Source organism: Hermetia illucens, chromosome 4 (assembly GCF_905115235.1).
Source record: "Hermetia illucens chromosome 4, iHerIll2.2.curated.20191125, whole genome shotgun sequence".
Classification (NCBI taxonomy): Eukaryota; Metazoa; Arthropoda; class Insecta; order Diptera; family Stratiomyidae; genus Hermetia; species Hermetia illucens.
Genome location: NC_051852.1, coordinates 93,046,451 through 93,071,524, shown reverse-complemented (window position 1 = coordinate 93,071,524; position 25,074 = coordinate 93,046,451). Strand labels below are relative to the sequence as shown.

The 25,074-nt window shown below is 40.2% G+C and overlaps 1 protein-coding gene across 1 annotated transcript in view; it reads right to left on the bottom strand.

Annotated features, from left to right (window-relative positions):
• LOC119654573 (toll-like receptor 7) overlaps positions 1-19,074 on the bottom strand; it is a 60,787-nt gene extending 41,713 nt beyond the window's left edge. The window contains exon 1 of the mRNA XM_038060027.1: positions 14,336-19,074. Within this exon, the coding sequence (XP_037915955.1) occupies positions 14,348-18,514 (4,167 nt within the window). The 5' untranslated portion in view covers positions 18,515-19,074 and the 3' untranslated portion in view covers positions 14,336-14,347. The remainder of the gene's footprint in view (positions 1-14,335) is intronic.
• Positions 19,075-25,074: the final 6,000 nt, after the last annotated feature.

The following is a 25,074-nucleotide window of genomic DNA, read 5'->3' as shown; positions in this document are numbered from 1 at the left end:
AAGCAAAAACAATCTAAAACATAAGCTTTTTTCGCATAAATATGTATCTCTCCTTGGTCCTTGGTTTGCATCAAACTTTTATCCCAGTCGGGCTGAGAACCTATATCCACATTTTATGTAGAATTTCGGAAATCAGTTGCAGTAATGTGACTGAACTCGGGATCTTTTTGAATCGTTGCATCGACAGTGCCTCAGTTCCATTACCATCACCATCAGTGCTATCCCAATGATAAACCTACAGCAGGAGCAACACAGAGATGAATACAAACATTCATAACCAAGTGGAATGCGAGTCACCTTACGTTTATTAGGAAGGAGTATTTTCAATTTACATTTTTTTCCCTGCAGTAGTTTGCAGTTAAGAAAATAATATATTAACTGTAACTTCAGGAATCCTCACTGAAAAAACATTCAAAACCTGAATGTTGCCCAAGTTTTATTTCTAACCTCTATTCTCTCTAGCTTTTGTCTTCATTCCCAGCGAATAGTTCAATATCAATCATAAAATTATGTGATGATTCCTGAAAACGGTAAATAGGATCCTCTCCAGACCCTATGATACGTAACTTATTTCAGAGTTAATATCGTTTATGTTATTCCGCACTATTGTCACCCTTAAAGGTCGAAAATGCGATATTACTGGAAATTGAGACCCTCCCTCAATTCACGCTCGTAGCTTTTTTGTTTAGTTGCCTCTTCCAGAAGTAATTCAGTTTGATTTTGAATTTGTGTTTAGTAGAACTGACTGGAGAGGAAAGTTTTCTAAAATTAACGATCCACTGAAGGTTTTTTCTAAGGCTGTCTTACCTGTGTACAAAGAGCCGGTCTGTCCGTCATCACGTAGATATGGACTCAAAACACCCTCATTCCTTGAACAAAATTAGAATTACTGAATGTTTAAATTGAAAGGAGAAGAAGAAAGAAGAAGTTGTAGCGGATTTCAGAGGCATGTTTTTCTCAAGATGACTTTCTGCTTCGAAAAACCATGTGTTCGCAGTTATCAAAAGATCATCTAACATTACTTCTTGCAGTGGAAGAGTAACAATGGAAAAGTTGGTCCCATTTTGGAGATAATGTATCCTTTTACTGCACACTGTAAAGGTAAGATTGGTTCCTTTTAGAGCATGCAAAATCTGACCAATATGGTATAAAGATCTGTATACTGGCTGACAGCAGCACAGCTTAATCGAAGAATTTCCGATTCCCACTCTAGGGGAAAACAGATGGACAGTTGGAAACAAATCAGCGGAATGTTGAAGATTGAATGGGCATAGCAGAGGAAGGGAACGAAATTACTACCGATAATTTTTTCCTGTAGCTGAATATGGCTGAGGAACTTGTTGATAGCAAGTTTCTGAGAGTCTAAGAAAAGGAAAATATGAACTCCTTAGTTCAAGAAATTGACAATTGTGTTATTCGCTTCCCAACATGAAGTGACATTAATGTCTTACTTCACACATGTGAATAGATGTGAAATGTTGCATTACTTGGACCAATAATAAGGAAACGGTTCAATGACGCATCTCTCCGAAACACACAACCCTCAACAGGAGATGTCTAGGTGTCTGAAAAACATCGCAAAAATCGAAAAGATGGACCTTCTACGGACGGAAGACTGTTCAATATGTAAGAAGTTTGTATGCAAAGTCTGGAGCGCAGAGAAAATAATATTTTTAATATATAAGGAAGTTATATGTTTCAATTATATTCTTCCGTCTTTATGATATATCGTCTTTTTTTCAAAATAAATGTTCCTAAGCGGTATATTTAATGTATTGATTTCAAAATATTAACGAAGATTTGAAAATTTTAAAGGAAACTGCTAAAAAAAATCTAGCCAAAAACTGGAAACTGTTCCGTAGGAGCTGCGTGGTATCCTACGTTTCTACAGAATCATAGTGCTGGAGTCGTTAAAGCCATTCCGCGAAGCATTACTATTTTTCTTTACCTTTAATTTGCAACGAAACAATGCTACAATGTCATTATCATTAAACTTAATGTCATAATATATAGACAGAGAGTGAATAACTATCAAAATTAGGACTGAAGGAACGTTAGAAAGTCTACATCCTGAGGAAACCGACTAAAAACGGAATGCTTAAAAAGACTAAATATAAAAACAATCCTGGTTATTCTCAATTTCGAAACGAGGACCCGCTGTTAAGGTAAGAGGAATTAATGTAAGTTTGCCTCCTATTATCTATGCTGTTCAATCGTTTTTGTGGTGTAAGGCACAATCTTACTTTTCGGCTGTGCCTCAGTTTCATTATGATCACACTCAATGCTATAGAATTGACTATCCTTAAGCAGCGAAACATCGCAAATACAAACACACACATCTAATACGAATCGGAATTCGAACCCGGCGCAATGAGATCATGAAACTGACGCTTATGCATTTCGACCATTACACCGCCCAAGGGGTGTTCTAGGTGGACGACGAATTCATCGAAAATTTATTTGACAGTGCCACATATACGACAATTCCAGCCGGTTCAAACATTATCAATGATTGATTACTCTAACCCTTTATATAGTAGGCGGGTTTACTATATCTTATTGGTAGCACTTCCATGACTCATATGCAAGCCAAATGTAATTTTTTATAGTGTAATGCAGACTAAATCGGTCACTCCTCCATCTACTGTAAGAAGTTATGTATCAGTTGGACATCACAACAAAACTAGTTTATTTGACGAAAAGAACCATGATGGGCTGAATTCCGCAGTTGCGAATTCAAACCGGTCTGACTGATTCATTTTTAACACAGAACAGTCTTTAATAACTGACGGGTAGGCCCCAATGCTTTTCACATTTGACTTTTATGCTGCTCCTTAAGTCAAGGTTGATAACTTCACATGTTTAGGGAGTAAATTATCGAAGGACGCTTACGAAGCACATAGAAGACTCGATGGTTACGGATGCCAAATTTGGACTTTTAAAAAATCTTCTGAAAAATTCCTAAATATTTTGGAAAGGAAGGTTCTAATAAAAGAAAACTCCGGGCAGTCTGCGAGAATGACGGACGACGAATCAGGTACAACGAAGAGTTTTACCGTCCATATGACTACCCGGAAGTTTTAAAGGTGATAAAATTGCAAAAGCTCCGGTAGGCGGGCCACGTTCAAAGAATGGGCGGCTTGAAAATACCCAAAAGGGCATTAGAAAGAAAACCAATGACTCCAGATCAGTTGGGAAAATGAGAGAACTATGGGGGGACTCAGTCGATGCCGACAGCGTTTCAGTATTAGATATAAGGAAAGGCCATTGAGTTGAGAGGAATCACCGAAAACCGAGATTTGAACCCGCGCAACAACAGCGAAAGAATGACGCTTAGTCGTTGTAATAATAAAACAAGTCGGAATACCAGAAGCTCGTGCTTCGGGTATAAAGGTTTTGTGTTCATCTTATCTAAGAAATTTCAACGCACATTTTTCTACCCGTATACAGCTACAAAACTACGAGACATACGTACATATTACAGCCGTAGATGTTACGCTCACCCTAAACAAACAAACTACCTATTTTCGAATACTGTATACTTATAGGCACGTATATAAATTGATCGTATCTATATTTCCGATTTACTTCTTATATCTATCTGAATTAGGCTCTACCCGCAAAGTTCATTAGCACGCATATACTATATAACTACATACACACATGTCTCGTTGGAATAATTGATATTCATATACAAATGATTAAAGAACTAAAACAAAATAATTCTTTTCCACCCAATTCATACGAACTTACTTCGTTGTGGTATTGACGAATTGATATGTGATGATGACGTCATCAGATTGTAGAGTGCATGAAATTCACAAAAAATTGTAAAGTTTTATCTCCTATAACTTTGTTAGTAATAGTTGGATTTTCCTCAAACTTGACCAAATTGTGCGCTATATTCTTCATTATACCCATGCCAAATTTTGTACTTCTGGGATGAACATAAGGGGGGTGCAGGGTAAATTTCTAAAATGTGGAAATATACTATTATTAACTTTATTTGTGCAGATATCGGAACCGGATATATTTTGAGGCCTAGATTTCGTAGAGATACACTATTGAGATTTTTTTCAGATTTTTCAGTTGGATAGGTTCTGAGAACGAGACCTGTTACACTTTTTGGGGGTCATATTTTGAGCCCTCACTCCCCTATGTTTCACCCAATATCAAATATTGAACCAGTTTCGAAAAGTACTAATTGAGGCCTTTCATTTGATACCCCACATGGCCACATTTTATGAAAAAAAATTTTGCACCCTCCTTTCACATGTATGGGGAGCCTCCCCTTAGACTTAACACAAAATGGCGTCAGTTGCTGCATGTAAAGGGAACAGCTGATTACATACTCCTACCAATTTTCGTGACAATTGGTTCAGCCGTTTCCGAATAAATCGGCTGTGACAGACAGACAGACAGACAGACAGACAGACGGACAGACAGACAGACAGACAGACAGACAGACAGACAGACAGACAGACAGACGGACAGACAGACATCGAATCGATTCTAATAAGGTTTTGTTTCACACAAAACCTTAAAAAACAATCGATGGAAAAATAAATGCAGGAGGATTACTTACACTAGAAAAAGAAAATGTTGATCTACGAAGTCATCAACCCCTCTCTCAATTGCTAGATAAGGCAATGTTTCTCCTTGAATTTGCTTGTATCATTTGTCTTTTACTTATCCTTACCATTTAAGTGGTCAATATAATTGATTACCTTTTACTGGAAGGTTAAATATACCCCCTTTCAATGAATAAATTTTTGTTTGTAAGGTAACAACAGAATAGCTTAAATTATTTCCATGAGAACTGATTCGTTTCTAATTATTGCTCCATCAGTGTATACACATGTATTTCCACAAACAACGATTTCAAATATATATAAATCGGCTGAATTCCAAGGTTACGGAAGTGAGGATCATTATAAAAATAATCACTGAAACAATATCAAAAAATGGACTTTTGCCAGAAGGGTATGCCAAGTTTAACGTGAAGTACCCAAAAATGTTCACCATGAAGAAAATTGATTAAGAAACAAAACAAAAATGAATATGGTGATTTCCGGAGGAAAACCAATAATATATTAATACAAAATAGCAAAAGATATTTTAATGTGTCAGGGACCGAAGTAAAGACTTGTGGATTAAGTGTACCTATATATACTATATATACCTAATTATTTAATATCATAGAAGTTGATTTCCAGAGGGTAATCATACTTTGGCCATATTTTTATTGTAATGGCAAAACAACAACTACTCAGGCGCTCAGAAGTCAGAAATAATTCATATTATTAAATTTGTTGCTGTCACTGATTTTATTTTCACTACTTTACATTCTGCTAGAAGAAATCGGGAAATTGAAGATAATTATCAATATCATAACTAAAATAAAATTAGAAAATTAAATTAAAAATTAAAATAATTAAAATTAAAAGTAGCAACTAATTTAGCCCGTTATGCCTGAAATAAATGAAAATTAAAATAACATAGACAGTTTCTCGATCCCAGAAAGAAGAATCATCATTACTTTGGCTATATTCTGAGTCTCTATGACTGCTGATGTCATGGTATTTCACAACCAAAAACAAAATATACCGAAGTTAAGGCACTGCCCTTGAAAAGGTTTTCCAATGCAACTCTCTACTTGAATTAAATCTGTAGATTGGCGATAAATTCGTCGAAAATTTAATTGGCGATACCACTGACATAATAGTTATAGTCTCTTCAATAATTACCGATAATTGATTTCTCTAATATTTTATATCGTAGGTCGCTCTCCCGTATCTGGTTAGTAAAAAAGATGTATAGGAACCTCCTATGGTAAGGGTATGTTGAATTTTTTTTGATATCGCCGCCATGGAGCGAAAAATAGAACGGGTGCTAAATTAAAAAAAAAACAAAGGATGGCTGCGAAAAGCAGGAAAATACCTTCGAATGAAAAGATCCTTTCTCAGCAGATTGACGAGTAGATGTAACGAGGCAGGCAGTATCAATGAACTGACAGGGGGCATCAAGGAATGCCAACTGGAAAATTACTTCTGAAAATTGACAGTACGGAATTGTGAGGGGCTACAGATGTTCTGTCCGAATGTAGTGTGGACGCCTTAAGAATAAAGAGGTCTAATAAAAACCTATTGCTTCAAAGGTCCCTTTTTATGCACACTTTTCGACGTAAGGTTTTTCACAGTTGTTTTATCGCAAGAAAATCTCCCCATCAATAGAAAATTAATGAAGTTCCAAATATCTAGAATTTTTTTTTTAATTTATTTTAGAACAAACAACAATGGTCATTCTCACCACGGTATCCGCGCGAATTTGTCGGAAATTGGTTTTGTAAATACTGGCCAAATACCAACAACAGAGGATTTAACATTCAATTATAATAATAGGTCAGATATGGCAAATATTGGTCTTCTTTTTCTTGTTTAGTCCCTGTCGAGTTCACTAGTGGTCCGGATTTATCTACATCGCATAGAAGTGAACTTCCTGAATAGAGCGATGGAAGCAAGTCTAAGTTGCTTGCAAAAAGTTGCCGGACCAAAAATACACAAACAGGAACATCAAATTAGGTGAGGAAGCCAAAAAATAAGAACCAAAATGTTGGAGTGCACCACTATAAAGATAATGATTTAATAACGATGCTAATTAAGTTCAAACTATCATAGCCGAGGCCTGAAACCACACGAAGCTGAACAAAATATAAAAATAGCTTGCCTTACTTTCTCCGGAGAATAAAATTGAATAAAACCAAAGCTTTTCATCTACCTGCAACACAACGAATACCTCAAAGAATTTTTTTATATCAAAACTGTCAGTGCTTCAACTGCTTTTTCACATCAGTTAAAAATAAAGGAAAGACTTCTTAAGGAGCTATCCTAGTGTAAGCACTTTTTTCATTTTTCGATAGTTTATGCCGTGTAGAAAAACGTATTAAAATTTCGGGAACAAACTCGGAACAGTTTTGAAGTGGTAGGGATGTAGAGATCCACGAAAAAGGCGTTTGGTGGGAGAATTGCTTAAATGACATGACGCTCGTCTAAATGTGACACTAATACTACATCTGTACGAGAAGCCGAGTTTTTATCGTTGTGGTATATGCGAATACACATTTTGATTAATTAATTATTAAATTAATATTATTTAATAAAGGGAAGCAATACTCAGAATAACCATGAAAATTATAATGGTTTGCCCTGGCACTTTGCTCCTCTATAATAGAGCAACAACTATTCAACTTGCTAACTCTCTTACTGTTCCAATATTTGATGACGGTTTTAAAAGCGTGTTTCGAGTAATGGGCTTCCAATAGCAGCCAATGCACATGCTGAGAACAAAGATAATCACAGAATTGATCAAGCAGCATATTGAGACAAAACCAGCGTTTGAGGATATATTTACGTAAAAATTCCAATTACTGACGTCCCAAGATTCCGGAGCCTCAGGGATCGTGGCGGTTCATTTCTAGAGGAGAGCTAAACTTTATAGTGTTCGAAAGGAGGTTTGCCCTTTTTTGAATGACGAACAGCTTATCATGCAGACTTTTCCTATTAATCGGCAAACGTCCTAGTCATCTTGCGACGCTTAACGGAAGCGGCGAAAATGTTAAAGTAGTCTTGATGCCACTTCCCTGGACTAAGGGATAATTGCTTCCTTTAAAGGCGACCATTTACACCAAGGTTAAAGGATGGCATAAAATCTGACCAGAAGTATTCATATTGACAGCGATTAAGAAAAGGTGGTCAACGGATTGAGAGGAATTTACCTCGAGGATTCCATTTTTGGGAAGGCCCTCGTTCTAACGAAAACTCACGAGAAAATTCAAACAATTATAGAAAAGAGCTTTCTATCCGAAATTTTTCAAATTTTTTAAAAACTTTGAAAAAGCTAAGTCGAGTTACTCCTGAACAGTACTGTCTGAACACAGCTCCGAACAATAGTTTCCGCAGAGATACCTTTACACAGCGTATCCAAAGGAAGATACGACAATTGCAAAGGCAAATATTGGCTAGTCGCAACCAAAAAAATAACACGTGAAAATGGGAATGTAATTCATCAAAAACCGAAAACTGAGAAAAGCACAATCTACAAAATATGCATACGACAAACGAAAGGGTTGCAGAGCGAATCGATGAAGTGAAACGTACAAAAAGATGCAGTGATCCACAGATGAGATTAGGAGTGACGAAACATTGTAGAACAAAGAATCTAAAGCTCATGAGAAAATGCAAAAACGAAATTCTTACTAAAACTGATGTATCCCTGATCTCCAAAAAATAAACACTGTCATCGGAAACCATCATTCCTACATATCATTTCGTAGTTTTATGCTTTTTATTCTAAACAATTTGCTATTAGGCAAAGTATTGTCCACCATTCCAAAGAGAATTTTCCCCTCTACAGAACTGTGATGACCGATTTTTTAATAATTTCACTTTTTAATATCTTACTGCCTCATAAGAGGCAAAACCCAATTGTACGGAGGTTTCAACGGTAGATTTTCTGTACAAAAGTGATTTGCAGGAATCAAAAATGACCTAAAAATTGTCCTCCCTTCGGACAGCCAACCAAATTGCTGTTACCTTAAATCAGTCAGTTTTACTCAAATTATGGCACCACACGGGCTTATCGAAACATCCTACCCGTCACCGAGCACCACGTAACATCGAGCTACGATTTGTGTACTGAACATCACCAGGGACAAGATATCTTTAGCTTAATTTGGAACAAAGCAAGGAATAGATAACACAAGGAGTCGCACCTGTCCCAAGAGTAAAACAAGGAAACAATTAGAAGAAGAAGACGAACTCCATCAAGTTCCTTTGTTTAGCAATGCTATACCGTCTAAATGAGGCTTTTCGCTGGTCGGGATGGCACTAAGCTATTGAAACGCTAACAAAAGGAATTTGAATCGTCACTGGATATCGGATACTAAACAACTCGGTACCATTGAGTATTGGTACATTGCTTACCTCCGCTGAGGCGAAACGGACATAGCCTAGATCCAAATTGGAATTAGCGCTGTCGGTTAATACAATTATTTGGCTCGAAGCTCGAACAAATCATCCTGCTCCGCAACTATAGTAAAAGATTCTACGGCCTCCGCCGTACTCTCTAGAACTTCCACAATGGGTTATTACCTTTCAATGCCAAACCAAATGAGGAGCGTCATCTGAAACAACAACAGAAACCTCAGAGACTGGCTCAACTTCTTCGATAAGCAATAGAGTAGGGTGCCAAAAGCGTAAGACTGCTGTTTAAGTATCCCCGGGAAAAAAAACCTGCTCAAAACTTCTAAAGATGTTTTTTTGTTAAAAAATGCATTTTCGAATTAATATTATGTTTTACTATTTTTATATTGCATTAGATATGTAATATCAATTTTTGGAAAAAGTTGTCATAAAGTAACCAGTTTCATTTTTGCCAGTTTCGTCAGTTTAAAGGTCGAAAAAAAAGTACTCAAAGTAGGCTAACCAAAATTTATGCTGTTTTCAACAGATGGATTCCGTCATATTTGACTACCTTTTGGAAAATATTATGTTATGTCATCTGTCAGCCGTTAGATATGTTGGTATAATCTTTCTTTTTTCTTGAAATAGTTGGCCTAAGGTTTAAGGTCATAGGTGTAATAACTGCTGCATACATATTTAGGCCATTTACTTAAAGATGAAATTGACATTCTGCATATCATGCTTAGATTGAAGTAAATTTACGTGGAAGGATAAATATAACCTGCTCCGTGTTGGCAATGGTAGGATTTCTAGAAAACTTTTCAAAATTATGCTCCATTTGGCCGGCGATATTATCGTAGTCGTTTTTAGGATCCCTTTGAGTGTGTTCAAACTAAATTTGCAAAATATAGTATTAACTTTGCTTAAGCAGATATCTTTGAGGTCTAGATGTCATAATATCATATTTTTTCAGATTTTTCAGTTTGGTAGTCTCTGAGAATGGTCTTTGGCTTCGTTCGTGTTCTCTCTTTACAACTAATGTCAGAATTAAGGGAAAGTGCTAATTGAAACCTTTTTTAATATCTCATATGGCTATATGCGGTGAAAAACGTTTGCATATGTGAGGATTTCAAATCTATAAACAAATTCACAACACCCCGGGTTTAGTAAATGACGCTATTCGTTCAGCAACGCTTTCATCTCCCAACAATTTCTTTAATCACTTCATTATTTCTTATTTGATTTGATATTCTCTAGTTATTCGGAGTAAGATTGAGGTAAAGAGAACCACGTTAGAAAATAACTACTTCCCTGGACAAGTAGTTTGTATCTTAGCTACGATAAAGCATACGATTTAGTGTTTGTTGGTTCCAACTTTTGAAGTAATTCAGTTTTTAATAGAGAGGAGTGAAAATGTCAGGTGGTTACGTGGAAGGACAATCGTACAATTTACCTTAAGTTTCGACGGTAATGGAGGATGAATGAATGCTGGGAGTCCTCAACAAAATAATCACTTCGGCTTGGTCTAGGTTTGAACTTGGGACGGATTTCATTCAATATAATTCGCACTCATGTCGTGTTTACAATTATATATAAATGGAGCGATTACCACTTGTCGCTAAGGCAGGGGTGAAGAAGCGTCTCATGAGTTGCCTCTGCCCTGAACGAAACCGTGCGTCACGTTTTGTTCTTCTTATTGGAGTTTAAGTTTATAAAATGTTAACTCGCGTTGAAATGATCCTCAATATATAAACCTGACTGCAAAGAAACCGAATTTCGACTTGCAGCGGGATTTTTGTGGAGTTATTTATGCAACAGATACGGGATAATATTTTACCGTTCTTTTTGATATTTCATCGCCGACGTTGACTTTGATACTTTGATATTTTCATGACCAACTGCCGGCTGCCAGTCTACTGAAGTATCTCGATTTGACTTCTGACGCCACACGACCTGGCGGGGAGTTTTCAATGCTTTTGAATTTGGTTGAAATTTGAAATGCTGATAATTTGAAACAAATGGTCTTTGAGAGCTTTATCAGATTACACTATAAAACTGATTTCCGTCATTAGTGAAAATAAAGCGGGGAGCCTATTAGCAGATTAGGGTAAAACCGGGATACTGCAGATACAAATTGTTATGCCGGGTAGCCCCACAATGACACCTCTTTACGATCATCATCATGCACGACCCTGTGTTGAGATGGACCAGTAAGCGAAGTAGGCTCCGTTGGCTGTCAAGCACCGTGCGCAGATTTCGTCATCATAGATGTATCGGATCTGAAGTCGAGCAACATCAGATAAGAGGAATACTCAACGATTTCAGTTGATCAGAGCTATTTAAAGTTGTTTTTGCTTTCCTTGTTAGTGTTTCCGTTGCCACCGTGCACTTCTCCTTGCTTCCATAAATGTGCAGAAGAACTCGTTCCGATCGGCGCCTACTCGATCTGGATGCAGGCAGTTTGTACATCTCAAGCTGTTCTTCCCGTAATGTCAATATCATCATCGTAAGGCAGCATTTAGGTGGACTGGAAGAATCACTTTTCCAAGGCCAAATTAAAAATGAATCATAGAGCATCCCTTTCTCTTAGGCCGTTGTCGATGGGGAAAGGTCTGGAAAATGAAACTGTTAACTTTTCTGCCCTCACACATTGGTCAGGGTCAGTCTAGTCAATCTTATTAATATTGTTGGATACGAATTTTCACACGGTTATGTAAAGTTTTACTCTCACTTTGCTAGTATTCATAGTTGACCTTGAGGTCGATGAAAAAATAGTGTTTCTTATGCTCTAGCAGTTTCCCACCGGCTGCCGCAGAGAGAAAGCGTGTTCTTTTGCTGATTTGGCTGGAGTGAAGCCTTTTTGATAAAAGCTTGATGATGTTGTAGGAGCTATTCAACCTAGCAAGATAGCTGTGTACATCTTATAGATTATACCCAGCAACGTGTTTATAATCAATGAGTGACATCTCGTTTTTACGCGTGGGGCAGTTAATACCTCGTTGGCAATTACCAAGGGTTGATTCGCTGTCTCAAACTTCGGGGATAAGTTGGTGGTGGTTGGTTGTCAATATATTTAACAAATTTGGCTGTAATGTGATTTTAGAGCTGATTAATTGCAATGGGCCGTTTTGTCTGTGTGTTTGGTGGTGGCAGGTGAAAACAGTCAATCCTCAATTCTCTCTGCAATACCTGGTGCTGTTTAAAGTTTTATCAGCGAAAAAAATCGGGCTGACCAAGACGCAAGATCATATCATTGCATATTGTGGATATGTTATAGTTTATTTATTATATTGTTCTCAGTTACCGCTTCAATCTTGTAGTCGTCGCTAAATACCATCTTCAGTTACCATTTTAAGTTTTTTGACTTTTGGAATTTTTAGAATCGGATTAGGTCTTTCCACCATACGCCTCAATTTAGGACTGACTCCATAGTCATTCCCTTAGGTTCCTATTCCAAAGTTTGATACAAACTTTTTAACAACAAAAAACTGTTGTCAGACCTTTTGGATTATTTTTTGTTCTATTTAAGGAGCAACTTAAATGCAATAGACCACGGACTTGTCATTATTACATGATGAGGACAAATCTCTTGTCTGTTACTAGCTTGCCCTTGATTTTCATTGTCCTTTTTAATCGTTATCATCTTCATTCGGTGATAAATGTCCTATCCACCTACGAGATCTGGAAGCGACCATTTTCTTAACTTTCATAAGCAATTATAGCTGTCTTTTCTCAGAATAAATATACAGCACTTCACTCTTCTATTACCCATTCATTACTGCAGAGGTGTTAGATAGGCCCCGCATCCATCCGAACAGGATTTTGTAATTGCAGAGAGACTTTTTTACTTAGTTTTAAGGACGGCGGGATATTCCGTGTGGTGCATATTCTACTTAATATTTGTATAGGTAAAAAGTTGTAAACTGTATTCTAAAAAGGAAACAGGCGGCAAGTTCCGAAAAATTAGTCTCATTCCAATTGTTTAGCAAAGTCAATAGAATCTGCATAGACTATTTCTCAAAATGCAAATCAAAAGTTTCCTTTTTTGACTGACAATTTTTACTGAATTACCGTAAACACAGTATTGCGAGAATCATCTGTTCTATTAGATCTTATGTGAATAATTTGAGAAGATACTCTACCAACGATTATTCAATATAAACGTTTGTGGAAAAAAGGACCTTTTTTAATTCAGTTAGATTTATTAGTTCACTCCAGAAATATTAAAAAGTGTGGGCTAAGGAGACAAGCGAGTATAACTCTCAAACTTAGCGCTATACTTGAAATCATCGCGGGTAGTTATACGAATATGCGTTTTACATCTGTAGGACCACCCCCAATTTCGCCGGTTTGGCCTTTGCGCTATACGACTTAAATTTATTGTGCTTGAAAAAGGACCCCCTTAAATACTTGTCATCACTTTACACATTTTATCGATAAAATATTGGGGGAAACAATAAAAATTGGAAATTTGTTCGTTTCAAAAACAAGAGATTTATCTATGAAAAATTCACTATACGGACGAGCTTTTTTTATTCTGAATACTGTACTTTGAAATTCACCACATGACACGCATCACAGCAAAAATATGAATCACAAAAAGCCCAATTGAACGTAAAAGTATGAGTAATAAATGATTTATCGTGGTAAATTAATCAAATTTTACGGAGATAGGCCAAGCAGGGATTTGGAAAATAAATTATTTTATCTGACTCAGTTGGGGATCCAAATATTTCTGCTAGTATCCTGCCAAAAGTTAATATTAGTCATCGTCCAACTGAACGTACGTTCATTAGGCAGGACTTTTGCCAAATATTTTAGCAAAATTTTGAATTTATCTTACTCGGTAGAAGATTTTGTGAATGAATTAAGGGTTGAAAAGCGAATTTTTATTCTGAACTAAGGAAGTGATAACTATTTATCGCTGAAGGTGCAATCTTCCCTGTGACTTTAGTTTAAGAGATAACATTCGAAAAATACTACTGCACTGAGAAGAATAACTTTTCACCTAATTTTGCGTTTCCGAATTTCATATAATTAAAAAGCAAACATAATTTTTAACGAAAAAGAATTAATTTATTGGTTTTTTCCTTTTAATAAAATTATCTCATAGTGACTCATTCATTTTTAGGCTTATATTACATAATACTTCATGCTTACTGTACACATTCAATACGTATTTTCTCAGCCACATAAATTAAGCGAGGACAATACAATTGCCCGAAAGGATACAATTCAAATAAAGATAAACTCATTCAGAAATCATTCAAATATCAGATAGTGTATATGATACAGGAAATATACAGCCCTTACAGCTAAAAATGACTCTTAAAACAAAAATTTAATATACAATTAGCAAAACTTGCGTTATTTACATGTTGACGTCATTACACCAAGTAGGCCTGCACATGTTGACCCGGCGGTGAACCGTTTCCGCCCCCGTGGTGTCCCCCAGGTTGCTGTTGATGCTGCTGGTGCTGTTGTGGTCTCCACGTTTGATGGATGTTCTGCTGATGTTGTTGCTGCTGCTGGTGGTGAAAAGCAGCCCGATGGGGATGCGGGGCAGTGTTGCTACTGCTGGAGTGACTGTTATTGCTACCACCGCTCGACATGAGACCGGCAGCCTGCTCGTTGTCCAGGGTGCTGTAGTCTGAATCAATACTGGAGTAGATATGCTCGGATGGAGGTCGGTTATTATACTGGCCATGATGGTGTTGCTGATGGAGTGGTTGTTGCGGTTGGGGCTGTTGATGCACGAGATGGTGATGATGATGGGGCGAGGCTTGTGGATGAACGTGCTCGCCACTACCTCCTCGTCGATTCGGCCGAGGGCTAGGGGTGGCAGTAGTTGCTGAAGAGTAGTTGGGATCCTCGCCGTCTGGACAATAGGCTGGTGGAGGGGCCTGACGGAACATTATTCCAGGACTGGCAGGTTGCTTGATTCGTTCATGATTATGATCTAGGGTGTAGTTGTTCGTGCGATAGGGAAACTCAACAGGAAGCGCGTATCGGAGCTTTTCCCAGAAGTGCCGATCGCTTCTTCGAATTCGATTCACAGCTGTCGTTTTTAAGTACGGCAAGAGTTCGACATCACTTTCGGCTTCAAGCATCACTTCAGGTTCTTCAACAATCACCAGCTTATGAGGTCGACCTCGCAGTGCATCGTGCACAGCTCGTCTCAACTCACATCGACTCCATTCAGTTTGCAGAAAATTTCGAGACAGCAAGATCACTACTCGCCGGGAAGCCCGGGCCGCTTCTAGCACCTGCATATGTGTTGCATCGTGAGATAAGTCTCGATGTTGAAGACATATTCGGAGTGGAGGACGGCCAGTTTCTAACTCTCCAATGAGGGACTGAGCGACAAATTCTGAATCTTTCGCAGAATGCAACAATACTGCATCATAAAGTTTCTCGGATTCCTCGCAGCGCGGACCGAAAACGCGAACACCGTAATGAGCGAAGAGCCAAATACGAACGGATTCACGGAAAACGAAAATTATCACAAGAATGACGAGCAAGAACACCAAAGCCAGTGCAGCTGCCAAGAGAGGTATGTAGGATTTGGGAATACCATTCTGCAGCACCGATCCTCCAGCATAGTAATCGCTGCAAGCTGCAGTCGCGTTAAAGTCCAGTTCCCGTTTTATAGCGCCTTCAACACAGTAGATGTCCTGGGAATCTTGCACAATCAAAGCATTATCAGCAACATAGGAAGTCAAGTCCTGAAGGAACTTGCAGCGGCAGCTCCAAACGTTTCGCCCCAAGGACAATGATTTCAGATTCCTAAGTGGCTGGTTATGGAACTGCCAAATCGGAATTGAGTGCAGTCGGTTGCCATCAATCCTAAGGACTTGCAATGACATCAAGGGGGAAAACGTTGCATTTTCTATATGAGTCAGCAAATTGTTTTGTAGGTAAAGCTCTTTCAATTTCGTCAAATGTTCAAACTCGTAACCGTGGAGCGTATGAATTCTATTATCTTCCAAGTGCAGCACTTGCAACGAAGTCAGGCTGGCGAAAGTGCGATTCTGGATACTGGCCACATTGCTCGCATTTACAAACAACGATTTCAAGTTCTTTCTTCCGATGAAGGCGTGATTCTGCAATACTGGAAAATTGTTTCCATCCAAATAAACAGCTGTGGAATCCATAGGAACTCGTTTTGGTAACTCGATCGTTTTCTGGCCTCCGCAATCGACAACGTTCGTGCTCCATGTTTGATCATGGTAGCAGGTACAGTTCGTTGGACAGGTCATTTCGCAATCGCATGCATCGAAGTCGCAACAATGGCATAGAGCAAAGCAATGGGCCTCATATTTGCACAAAAAGTCCTTCGATTTTAGTGAAGCTAGCGGTCTTATGGGCATTCCCCGGGTATGTGGCATGACGCACTCAATATTTGCGAGATCCATGACTCTGGGGTGCTGCCTCGATGTCAGATTGTTGACTCGCTGCAACCATTCCATGGAGCAATCACATTCAAACGGGTTTCCACCCAAGTAGAACTCTGGCAGAGGTTTCTCTGGCGGAACTGGGGTCAATCGCAGAGTATGCAATTGCAGCTTATTCAGAGCATTGGCGTACAGGTCGACCCTCGTCAAATTCACCTTATCAACGAAGGTGTTGGCATGAACACTGCTGATAAGATTGTTGTTAATGAAAAGTAATTCGATCGTGTTTGGGACGGACATGGCGTCGATTTTCGTGATCCTGTTGTGACTCGCGTCTAGAGTTTTCACACGAATTTCCTTTTGCAATGTGTAGTAATTCCCGAGCTCCGCAATATAATTTCCATGAATATCCAACCATTTTAAATTACTCGGAATGAAGGCATAGTCAAACCAAACCAAATGATTTTCGGATAAATTGAGCCAAAGCAACGACGCAAGTGTTGCAAAAACGCCGTTTATATCGGTTAAGAAGTTTCTATCCAACCGAATAGCTTCCAACTCAATATTTCTGTCGAATGATCCTATTTCGATTCCTTGGACTCGATTTTTGGCGAGATTCAATACGCTCAACCTCGGCAGGTCCCAGAACATCCCTTTTGAGATATTTCCAATTTGGTTGTCAATCAATCGCAAACCAGTCAGTTGATGCAAATTCCGGAAGGATCCATTTTCAAAAGTTGAAATTTGATTTTCTCCTAAATCCAGCGTTCGCAGCATGGATAAGTCTTGGAGGGCGCGTGGCACCTCGGTCAGCTGATTTGAGCTTAGATCAAGTTCCTTCAAATCTGAGCAGTTTTTGAATACGGACGGTTCAACCACACTTATCAAATTATTATTCAGTGTTAGTTTCGACAGGACAAAAAGGCCATTGAATAGTTTATCGTCTAATGTGTGCAGCCTGTTTTCAGCTAAGTTCAGTGTATGCAAGTTGTACAGAGGCAGGAAGGCGTTTTCTTCAATATGTCCGATGGAGTTGTTTCGAAGGTTCAATATTTGTAGAAAATACAGTTCTTTGAAAGTTCGGTAATCGATTCTGGTAAGAGCATTGTGCGCTAAGTTCAGTACCACGAGTCGTATTAGGCCAGCAAATGTTGTGTTGTCGATGTGGTGGCTGGTCAGCTGGTTTCCTGACAAGTCTAAAACCAGTAACTGCTCCAGTCTATGAAATAAACCTTTAGGCAGTTCATATAAGTCGTTGTGCTCCAGATGGATTTCTCGCAATTCTTTTGACCCAGCGAATAAGCCTTCGGGAAGTGTTTCCAGATGGTTATGGCTCAAGTTCAGCGTCCTCAGCGAGCTTAAGCCAGCAAAGGCCTCTCCGGATAACTCAGTGATGTTGTTATTCTGCAGGTTCAGATGCTGCAGTCTTCTAAGTCTCGATATACCCCAGTTCTCAGGGATCGACCTCAGTTCATTGAAACTTGCGTCTAAGGCCTGCAGCTCGCTACCTCCATTGCATGTCATGTGAGCAAACCCAAGATTATCTGCTGAGCGAATGCGATTTCGGGTCAAATTCAGTATTTGCAAGTTTCCAACGGGACACAGAAAACTTGGCGGTAGTACTCTGAGATTATTTTCACTCAGATCAAGTTCGATCAGCTGCTTCAATCCAACCAGCGAATCTGGTTGCAGTTCCAAGCTCTTGCCGGGACCCCAATCGGAATTTTTGGAATTGATACTTAAAGTCTTCAAGGTTCCTAGGCCATCGAAAACTTTATTAGGCAAATGAAGTAATTTACAGGAGTCGAAGTGCAGCTCCTCCAGGATCTGCAGGCGTGAGAACGTATTCTGCGGTAATTGACTTTCGAAGAGGAATACCTCGCTGCACTGCACCCGCAACCTCGACGATCCATCCGCTCCTTGGAGATCTAAGCCGGCTCGATCGACAGTGCGAAGTCGACACGTGGTCACAGTTTTGTTATATTCCCATGAACACTGATTGGTCGTGGGCAATGAGGGAGAGGAAGTCACTGATAGTGTGGCAGGCGGTGACTGTGACAGAGCCACATTCTCTGCGATTACCAGAAGTAGCGCTAGACTAGCTAAGTAGTAGGTTCTGATGATGGGTACTAGGCCGCTCATATCGGGGAGTGTTTTCATATTTTCTGCATATATTTACTGTTTTCCGGCTACGTTATCAGTAATACCTCTTCAACCGTTTCTAGTTGTTTTTAAGCACACACTGGGCGCTAAATCAGCAGGTTTGTCATAATAGGCCTGGACCTACCATTTTACCGGGAAAGTTGCATATGATTTTAGTTTTTGACTGTAACGAACATTTTTAGATTTTTCACATTTTCACTTGCAGGTGTAAACTCGCTAACCGAATTTTCATTCGAAATTTTTTTGAGTAATTTTCTTCTCTTCACAACCACTTTCGACTCTACGCGGTGTCGCTCTAACTATCACTTAGCACATTTTCCAATTTTTTCACAAGTTATATTTTCCTTACAGGACTCAACAACACTCGCAGCATTCACTATCTGATTTTCGCAGAAATCATTCAGATTTTTTTCGCATCACTGGGAGTCCAAGCACAATCTAAGTTCATGTCGGGAACACTCAATTTCCCTCTTATCCCGATTTCCTTGCTCCTGTAGGAAAACACACCAGAAAATCTTTAATCGCGCCGTCGACTGAAATGCATCCACCCGTCACGATAGCCGAACTCAAACTGATCACACGGCAGAAAAATCCACTCGCAGCGAATCGGACAAATGGGAAACCAGAGCGAAGGGAGGGTGCGGATGAGCGGCGAGCACTGTTAACGGAGAGCGGAGCACGCATTCTAGTGACAGCACCCGCCGCAATAGAAACATTGGCGCCACAGTCCACGTCTTGCGCAGATTACGGAGGAAGAAATGGCTCTCCCGGCCCACGGCGCGAACTGCTCTCAAGCAGAGAGCATGTTATAACTCTCCCGCGCCAAAGGCCAAAGCGGGACAACTGTACAGTTCCACTGGGTTCACTCAGTTGTGACAAATTTGGGGCGGAAAAGGTGGTCTTTGGCGTGGTGTGAGCGTGGCTCGACCGCTTCTTCGGTAGTTTTTCGCGCTGTGTCGTGTAGGATGGCGGTGGTGCGATGGAGTCAAAGGGGTGGTTATCGCGCTCTCGTTCTCGTTTTGGGAGTCGCGGCATTGAACGCATTCTGAGCTGCACAGTTTCACGGTCCGCGTTGTTTTTAAAGTCACAGCGTGGCGCGGCATAGCTTTGGGGCGACCTTGCTCCACGCTAGTCCGCCGCAGCTGCAGACGCTGGGCGTTTTCACTAGTTGCTTTCGCGATGCCGCCATTCTTTGGCATGGCCCGGCTCGACTTGTCATAATCAGGTCCACATCTTCGGCCACGGTAGCACCGGCTGCGAAATTGATGGAGCCCAGTCGTGCTCCACAAAGCAGAAGTCATTTTGCACAACTTCTCGATTATCGCGTTACTTCATTTTCGCCCGCATTGGGTGTTGTTTTGTGGCCCGGTCGTGCGTCTACCAACGCCTCTTGGCCTAGGTGGCCGGGCTGAGCGTGTGGTTCCTCCAGCGAACAATTTCATTGAGTTGCATTTTAATAAGTGATGGCTTTTTGTGATTTGGGCAGGTAATTAAAATTCTAATTTTCAGTTGAAGAATGGAAGCGGCGTACTCGGGGGTTCAGCGATGTAGAAATCACTGCAACTTGTGGAAATTACGGAACATTTCCATTAATACAGCGAACGGATTGCGAGGTAAGCAAGAGTCACGCAACTTTCCGCCGATGATGAAAGGCAGGTACATGCACACGTGCCAGCAGATGTTGCAGGTTGAGGCGAATTCGCATTATGAGATTCAATATGTGACGGAAAGGAAGAAATTACCGTAGCAAATTTCCATTGCTAGTATTCATGCTAATATTTTCCTTTATTTTTTCCATATTAACAGGATTGTCAGCAAAATTTTATGGGTAGGTAATTCGGGGGAAGTTATCAAGAAAAGGTAAGTTCTGTTGGAAATGGACCATCTTGATGAATTTGCAATACGCCCTTTGCGGCTTCGAGTGCCGGCCGACAACCAAAAACAATGAATCCTCCTGAGACAAGATTTCGTATGAAATGAGAAAACCTGCGATCGATATAACTGCGCCTATCGTGGAGGCTTTTGCGAGGAAGGTGTCCTCGATTGTATGGTCATGTATATAATTCACGCCAATGAGAATCTAAATTTCCAAATCAATGGGACGGAAACAGTGATGGCTTGGTATACCAGATGATGATTTAAGAACGTTTTTTTCCTCCGGATCAAACCAAGAATGAGAAAAAAGACATCTATGTTATCCGCTATCAGATAAGGCAAAAGCTTAAGAAGAAACAGTTGAGACGTGCAGCACTGAAGTGGTTGCCGAATTACCGCTATATGCATGTTAAAATAAAAAATTCTGGCGAAAAAGGAAAACCGTCTAGTCATATCGTCGAAGTTGAAATGTTAACGTCGCCCATGCAGATGCTTATAAAGGAATGGGGTTTCATTGCGGTATTCGCGTGCATCGCCTTGTGAATCGGGGTTTGTAAACACACGCAAAGCATTTTCTGCTTATAAAAGAGGCGAAAAGTGATGGCAATTTGAAGGCTAGCAACCTACATGTTCAACGCCTCCAAACATCAACGAGCCCTCGAATAGTAAATGATTCCACATTTGATTATCGAACAGTTTATGCAACGTGGGCTGCCTCTACAGATTGAATGCAGCCAAACAGCTAGCTAATATCCTGTCCGAATATAAGGCTCGTATAACAGCGTTGCAAGAGATGCGCTGGACAGAGTCCGATCTCCCGGTCAAAAGCATTACACTATATATAACAGCGACCATTCAGTAAACCATATGCTCGGAGTAGTTCTCTTAGTAAGCCAACGAATGAAATCCGCGGTTACCGGTTTCGAAAACAAGCGAAAAGCTATGCATAATATAATATAAGCTGCAAAATTTCGTGATTATAGGACTTAAGTGGGGCTTTGCAGTCAATAAAAATTATAGTAATTATTAACTCTATTTGAACAGGTATCGACATGAAGAGTATTCCGAGCCTAGGCACCATATAGTTGCAGTCTCTTGATTTTTTTCAGATTTTTCGGTTGGATAGTTTCTGAGAATGAGTCCGTTACAAAAGTGATTACTTTCGACACCCGGCACTCCCCACCTTTCTACCAAATGTCAAAACTAAGCCCGGCTTCGGAAAGTACTAATCGAGACCGTTCATTTGATATTTACGTGACTGTATTTGACGTAAAAAACGTACACCCCTCTTGCATTTACATCCTTATTTTCGAGAATGATATAGCTCACTGTATGCGTGAGCGTTCACAGTTCCCCAGACAGAAGGACAGACAGCAAACCGATTTTAATAAGATTTTGTTCTACTCAAAATCTGAGACGGCTCGCAAATGTTTTTTGCGCTCCCTTTTATATATAAATCAACCTGAAGTTTTTTACATTTATCAAGTTTATTTTTATCATTTAATTATAAAAAATACAATAAAACTCAGTTCATAAAATTTAAACCCAGAATATCGTGAACTTTTAACTTTTTCTTTTATGTATTGAAGGATGTTCTCATTTTAAACGCCCACAATAATTGTTGACTGCGGTTATTGCTGCATGCATTTCTCTCTTATAGGTGTTGCGGAAGGCTGTGTTGTGAATGGCTTCAGTGTTAACTCTCACCTGATTGTCAGAGGGAATTTTGGGTGGTGTTGTTATTCGAGCTCGGAGCACCATGCCAACGAGATAGTGATCTGAGTCTATTTTGGCCCCCCTATATGTTCTGACATTCATCAAGGCTGAGAGGTGGCGGCGTTCGATCAATACGTGATCAATTTGGTTGAAAGTGGTGCCGTCTGGAGAGGCCCACGTTTGTTTGTGGACCGCTTTCCGCGTAAACCAGGTACTTCCAATAATCATTTCGTGTGACACTTTTAATTGAATAATCCGCAGTCCGTTATCATCTGTGTTTTGATGTAAGCTATGGGAGCCTCTACTTGGCTGTTAAAATCACCAATTATGATTTTGATATCATATCTGGGACAGACTTCGAAGGTTCGTCCCACTGCCTCCTAGAAGTATCGTTCTTCGACTCTGTAGTTGATGAGTGTTGAGTTGAGTGAACGTTAATGAGGCTTATATTTCTAAATTTCCCTCGCAAGCGCAGAGTGCATAGCTGTTCGCTTATGTTTTCAAAGCCGATAACAGCAGATTTCATTTTATGGCTGACTAAGAAAACTACTTCGAGCACAGGGTTTACTGGATGACCGCTATAATATATGGTGTAGTGGCTCTTCCCTATGAAACCGGTCCCTGTCCGGCGCATCTCTAGCAACGCTATTACATCAGCTGCATATTGGAACAGGGTATCGGCTAGCTGATTGGCAGCTTCATCTCACGTTCTATGAGAAAATGCGCAAATCGTTATTCCGTTTTCGATGCCGGGTTCGTCGTTGTAAAATCCACCTAGTTCGAGTTTTCTATTGTGGCTTCGTAACAAGTTGTTTTCCGTGTAGGGTTGTCAACCACACCCAACCCCTAACCTGGAGGGTCAGTTGGTACAATTTGACCCGTTTTTAGGTGTGGGAGACTCGCCTTCATCCTTCTCCGTCTACAGATTTTCGTTAAGAAAGAGCTCCCAGCGGTCACCACGTGGAGATGAAGATATGATTTGGTAGTAGAGCTGTTGGTGTTGGTTCAGAAGGGGTTTCCCAGGTTTTATGCTCCATCGTGGGTACCAATCCACGTTTTACCCTGGGACCTATACTACCTTCTGACCACCTGTATAATGTAATCTTTACTTGGCATTATTAAAGTTTGTCTATCACACACAAAATTATCTTTTCAGATCAAAGCGTACCCAGAGAATAGATTCACAACCGCACTTGCACTCGATAGTCGCCTTGGCCGCTTGTACTAGGAAATAAGCCATAAACACATCAACCAGCGGCCGACATTCATTCCAAACCGAAAAATTACAAATCAATTACTTAAAGCTAAGAATCCGCGTCCCCATATTCCCATGCACCTGAAATCATTTTCTAACCCAAAGTCAACCCGAAACCAACCCAAAAGCCAGGCCCAAGTCAATCCAAAGCCAGCCTAAAGCCAAGCGGATACTCGATCGCGCTCGGTGATGGTAATGTGATATTACATACATCCTTTATGCGGTATAGACTTCTGAAATCATTTCGTTCTGCGGCATCTTCCGCTCCCCTGATCAGTGCAATAGCAAATTTCCTACTGTCATAGCGTTGAACTTCCGGGGATTTCGCTTAATATAAGACTTCGTGCGCGTCACGCCCACCATCATTCGCAGCGGTCGACAGAGTCCTCACTTGCTTCCGTTCATCGATCCGCTTCCACGATTCTATAGTTAACCAGTTCTTATGACGCCTTTTCGGGACAAGGCCGATGACCTGGGGAGCATTCGAGAAAAGAGCAGTTTTGATGGTAGCCCAATGCGTATCAATATTCTCAGGCGGGCTACGCAATATATCTACTGCCCGATCAGCAAAATAACTCTCCCACTGCCGTGCGACAAATGGATCATACAAGCGGTCAATGTTGAACTTTGGGGACTACAGCGCCCCTACGGTGCGGGAAGTGGCAAACGTAACACGCAAGCGAATGTAAGCCACTATCAGATGTTGATCGCTTTCGAGGCCGATGCCGGAAACTCTCTTGTTACCCACATTTGGGAGACAACTCTTAAATCTACTGCTAAACACAAAGTGGTCGATGTAATTGCTCGTGCCACAGACTCTGTGCTCAAACAATGTGGTGCATCGCCCCGTAGAATTATGATGCGCCCTTAATCTAGACCGAAATCTTACAGCCAGAAATCAATCAACCAAACCGACTCTTAAGTCAAGATGGCGCGTCTTGCGGTAGCCATCAGAAGCAATCTGACAACGGACTTGCATCTGGTATTACTTGGCTTTATAGAGTACAAAAGCGCATTGCCGCAAGAGGGAGAGGAGTATTCTCCAGAGTCCCACCATTCTACTTCGCTTAGGCTCAGAATGTCCAGCTTATATCGTTGGAATTCCCGCTCAAGTTCGACAAAGCGAGCTTTCTGAAGGCCCTCGCTACCGGTGTCGATAAACGTGCGAACATTCCAGAAAAAAATTATAGTCCGTTTTCAATACCCAAAAGTCTTTGGCGAGGTCAGTCCCTATCCGAGGCGTTGTTGACATTTCGATGCAGAAGAGATTGAAAATTTGCAGGTTGCTATCCCCCAAATTTCTATTCCTTTTAGTTGCCTCTTAGGATAAGGGGAAACTCTTTTGAGTGTACTCGTAAGTTCTAATCCAGAAAGTTAAATTGAGCCTTTTTGATTACCAAAATGTTTCCGTAATTTTGTTAGTCTCTATTCTGGCCGTTGAGAAAATTTCCTGCCTGGGTGAATCAAGCTTTCCCACTTCCCTGTTTTCATACCTGAATGCAACATATTATTGGATTGTCTCTCTGTTAATCATATAACTTCTTCTTTTTCTTTAGTCTTTGTCCCATTTACAAGCGGTGTCGGCTCGTTGTGATCAGTTGCGTTATTTTGTTCTATCATAAGCTTGATCTGGATGCAATCACGAGGCTGGCAAATCACCATCCAACGTATCAGGCCACCGTTGTTTCGGCAGGGCTTTTGGTCGCTTACC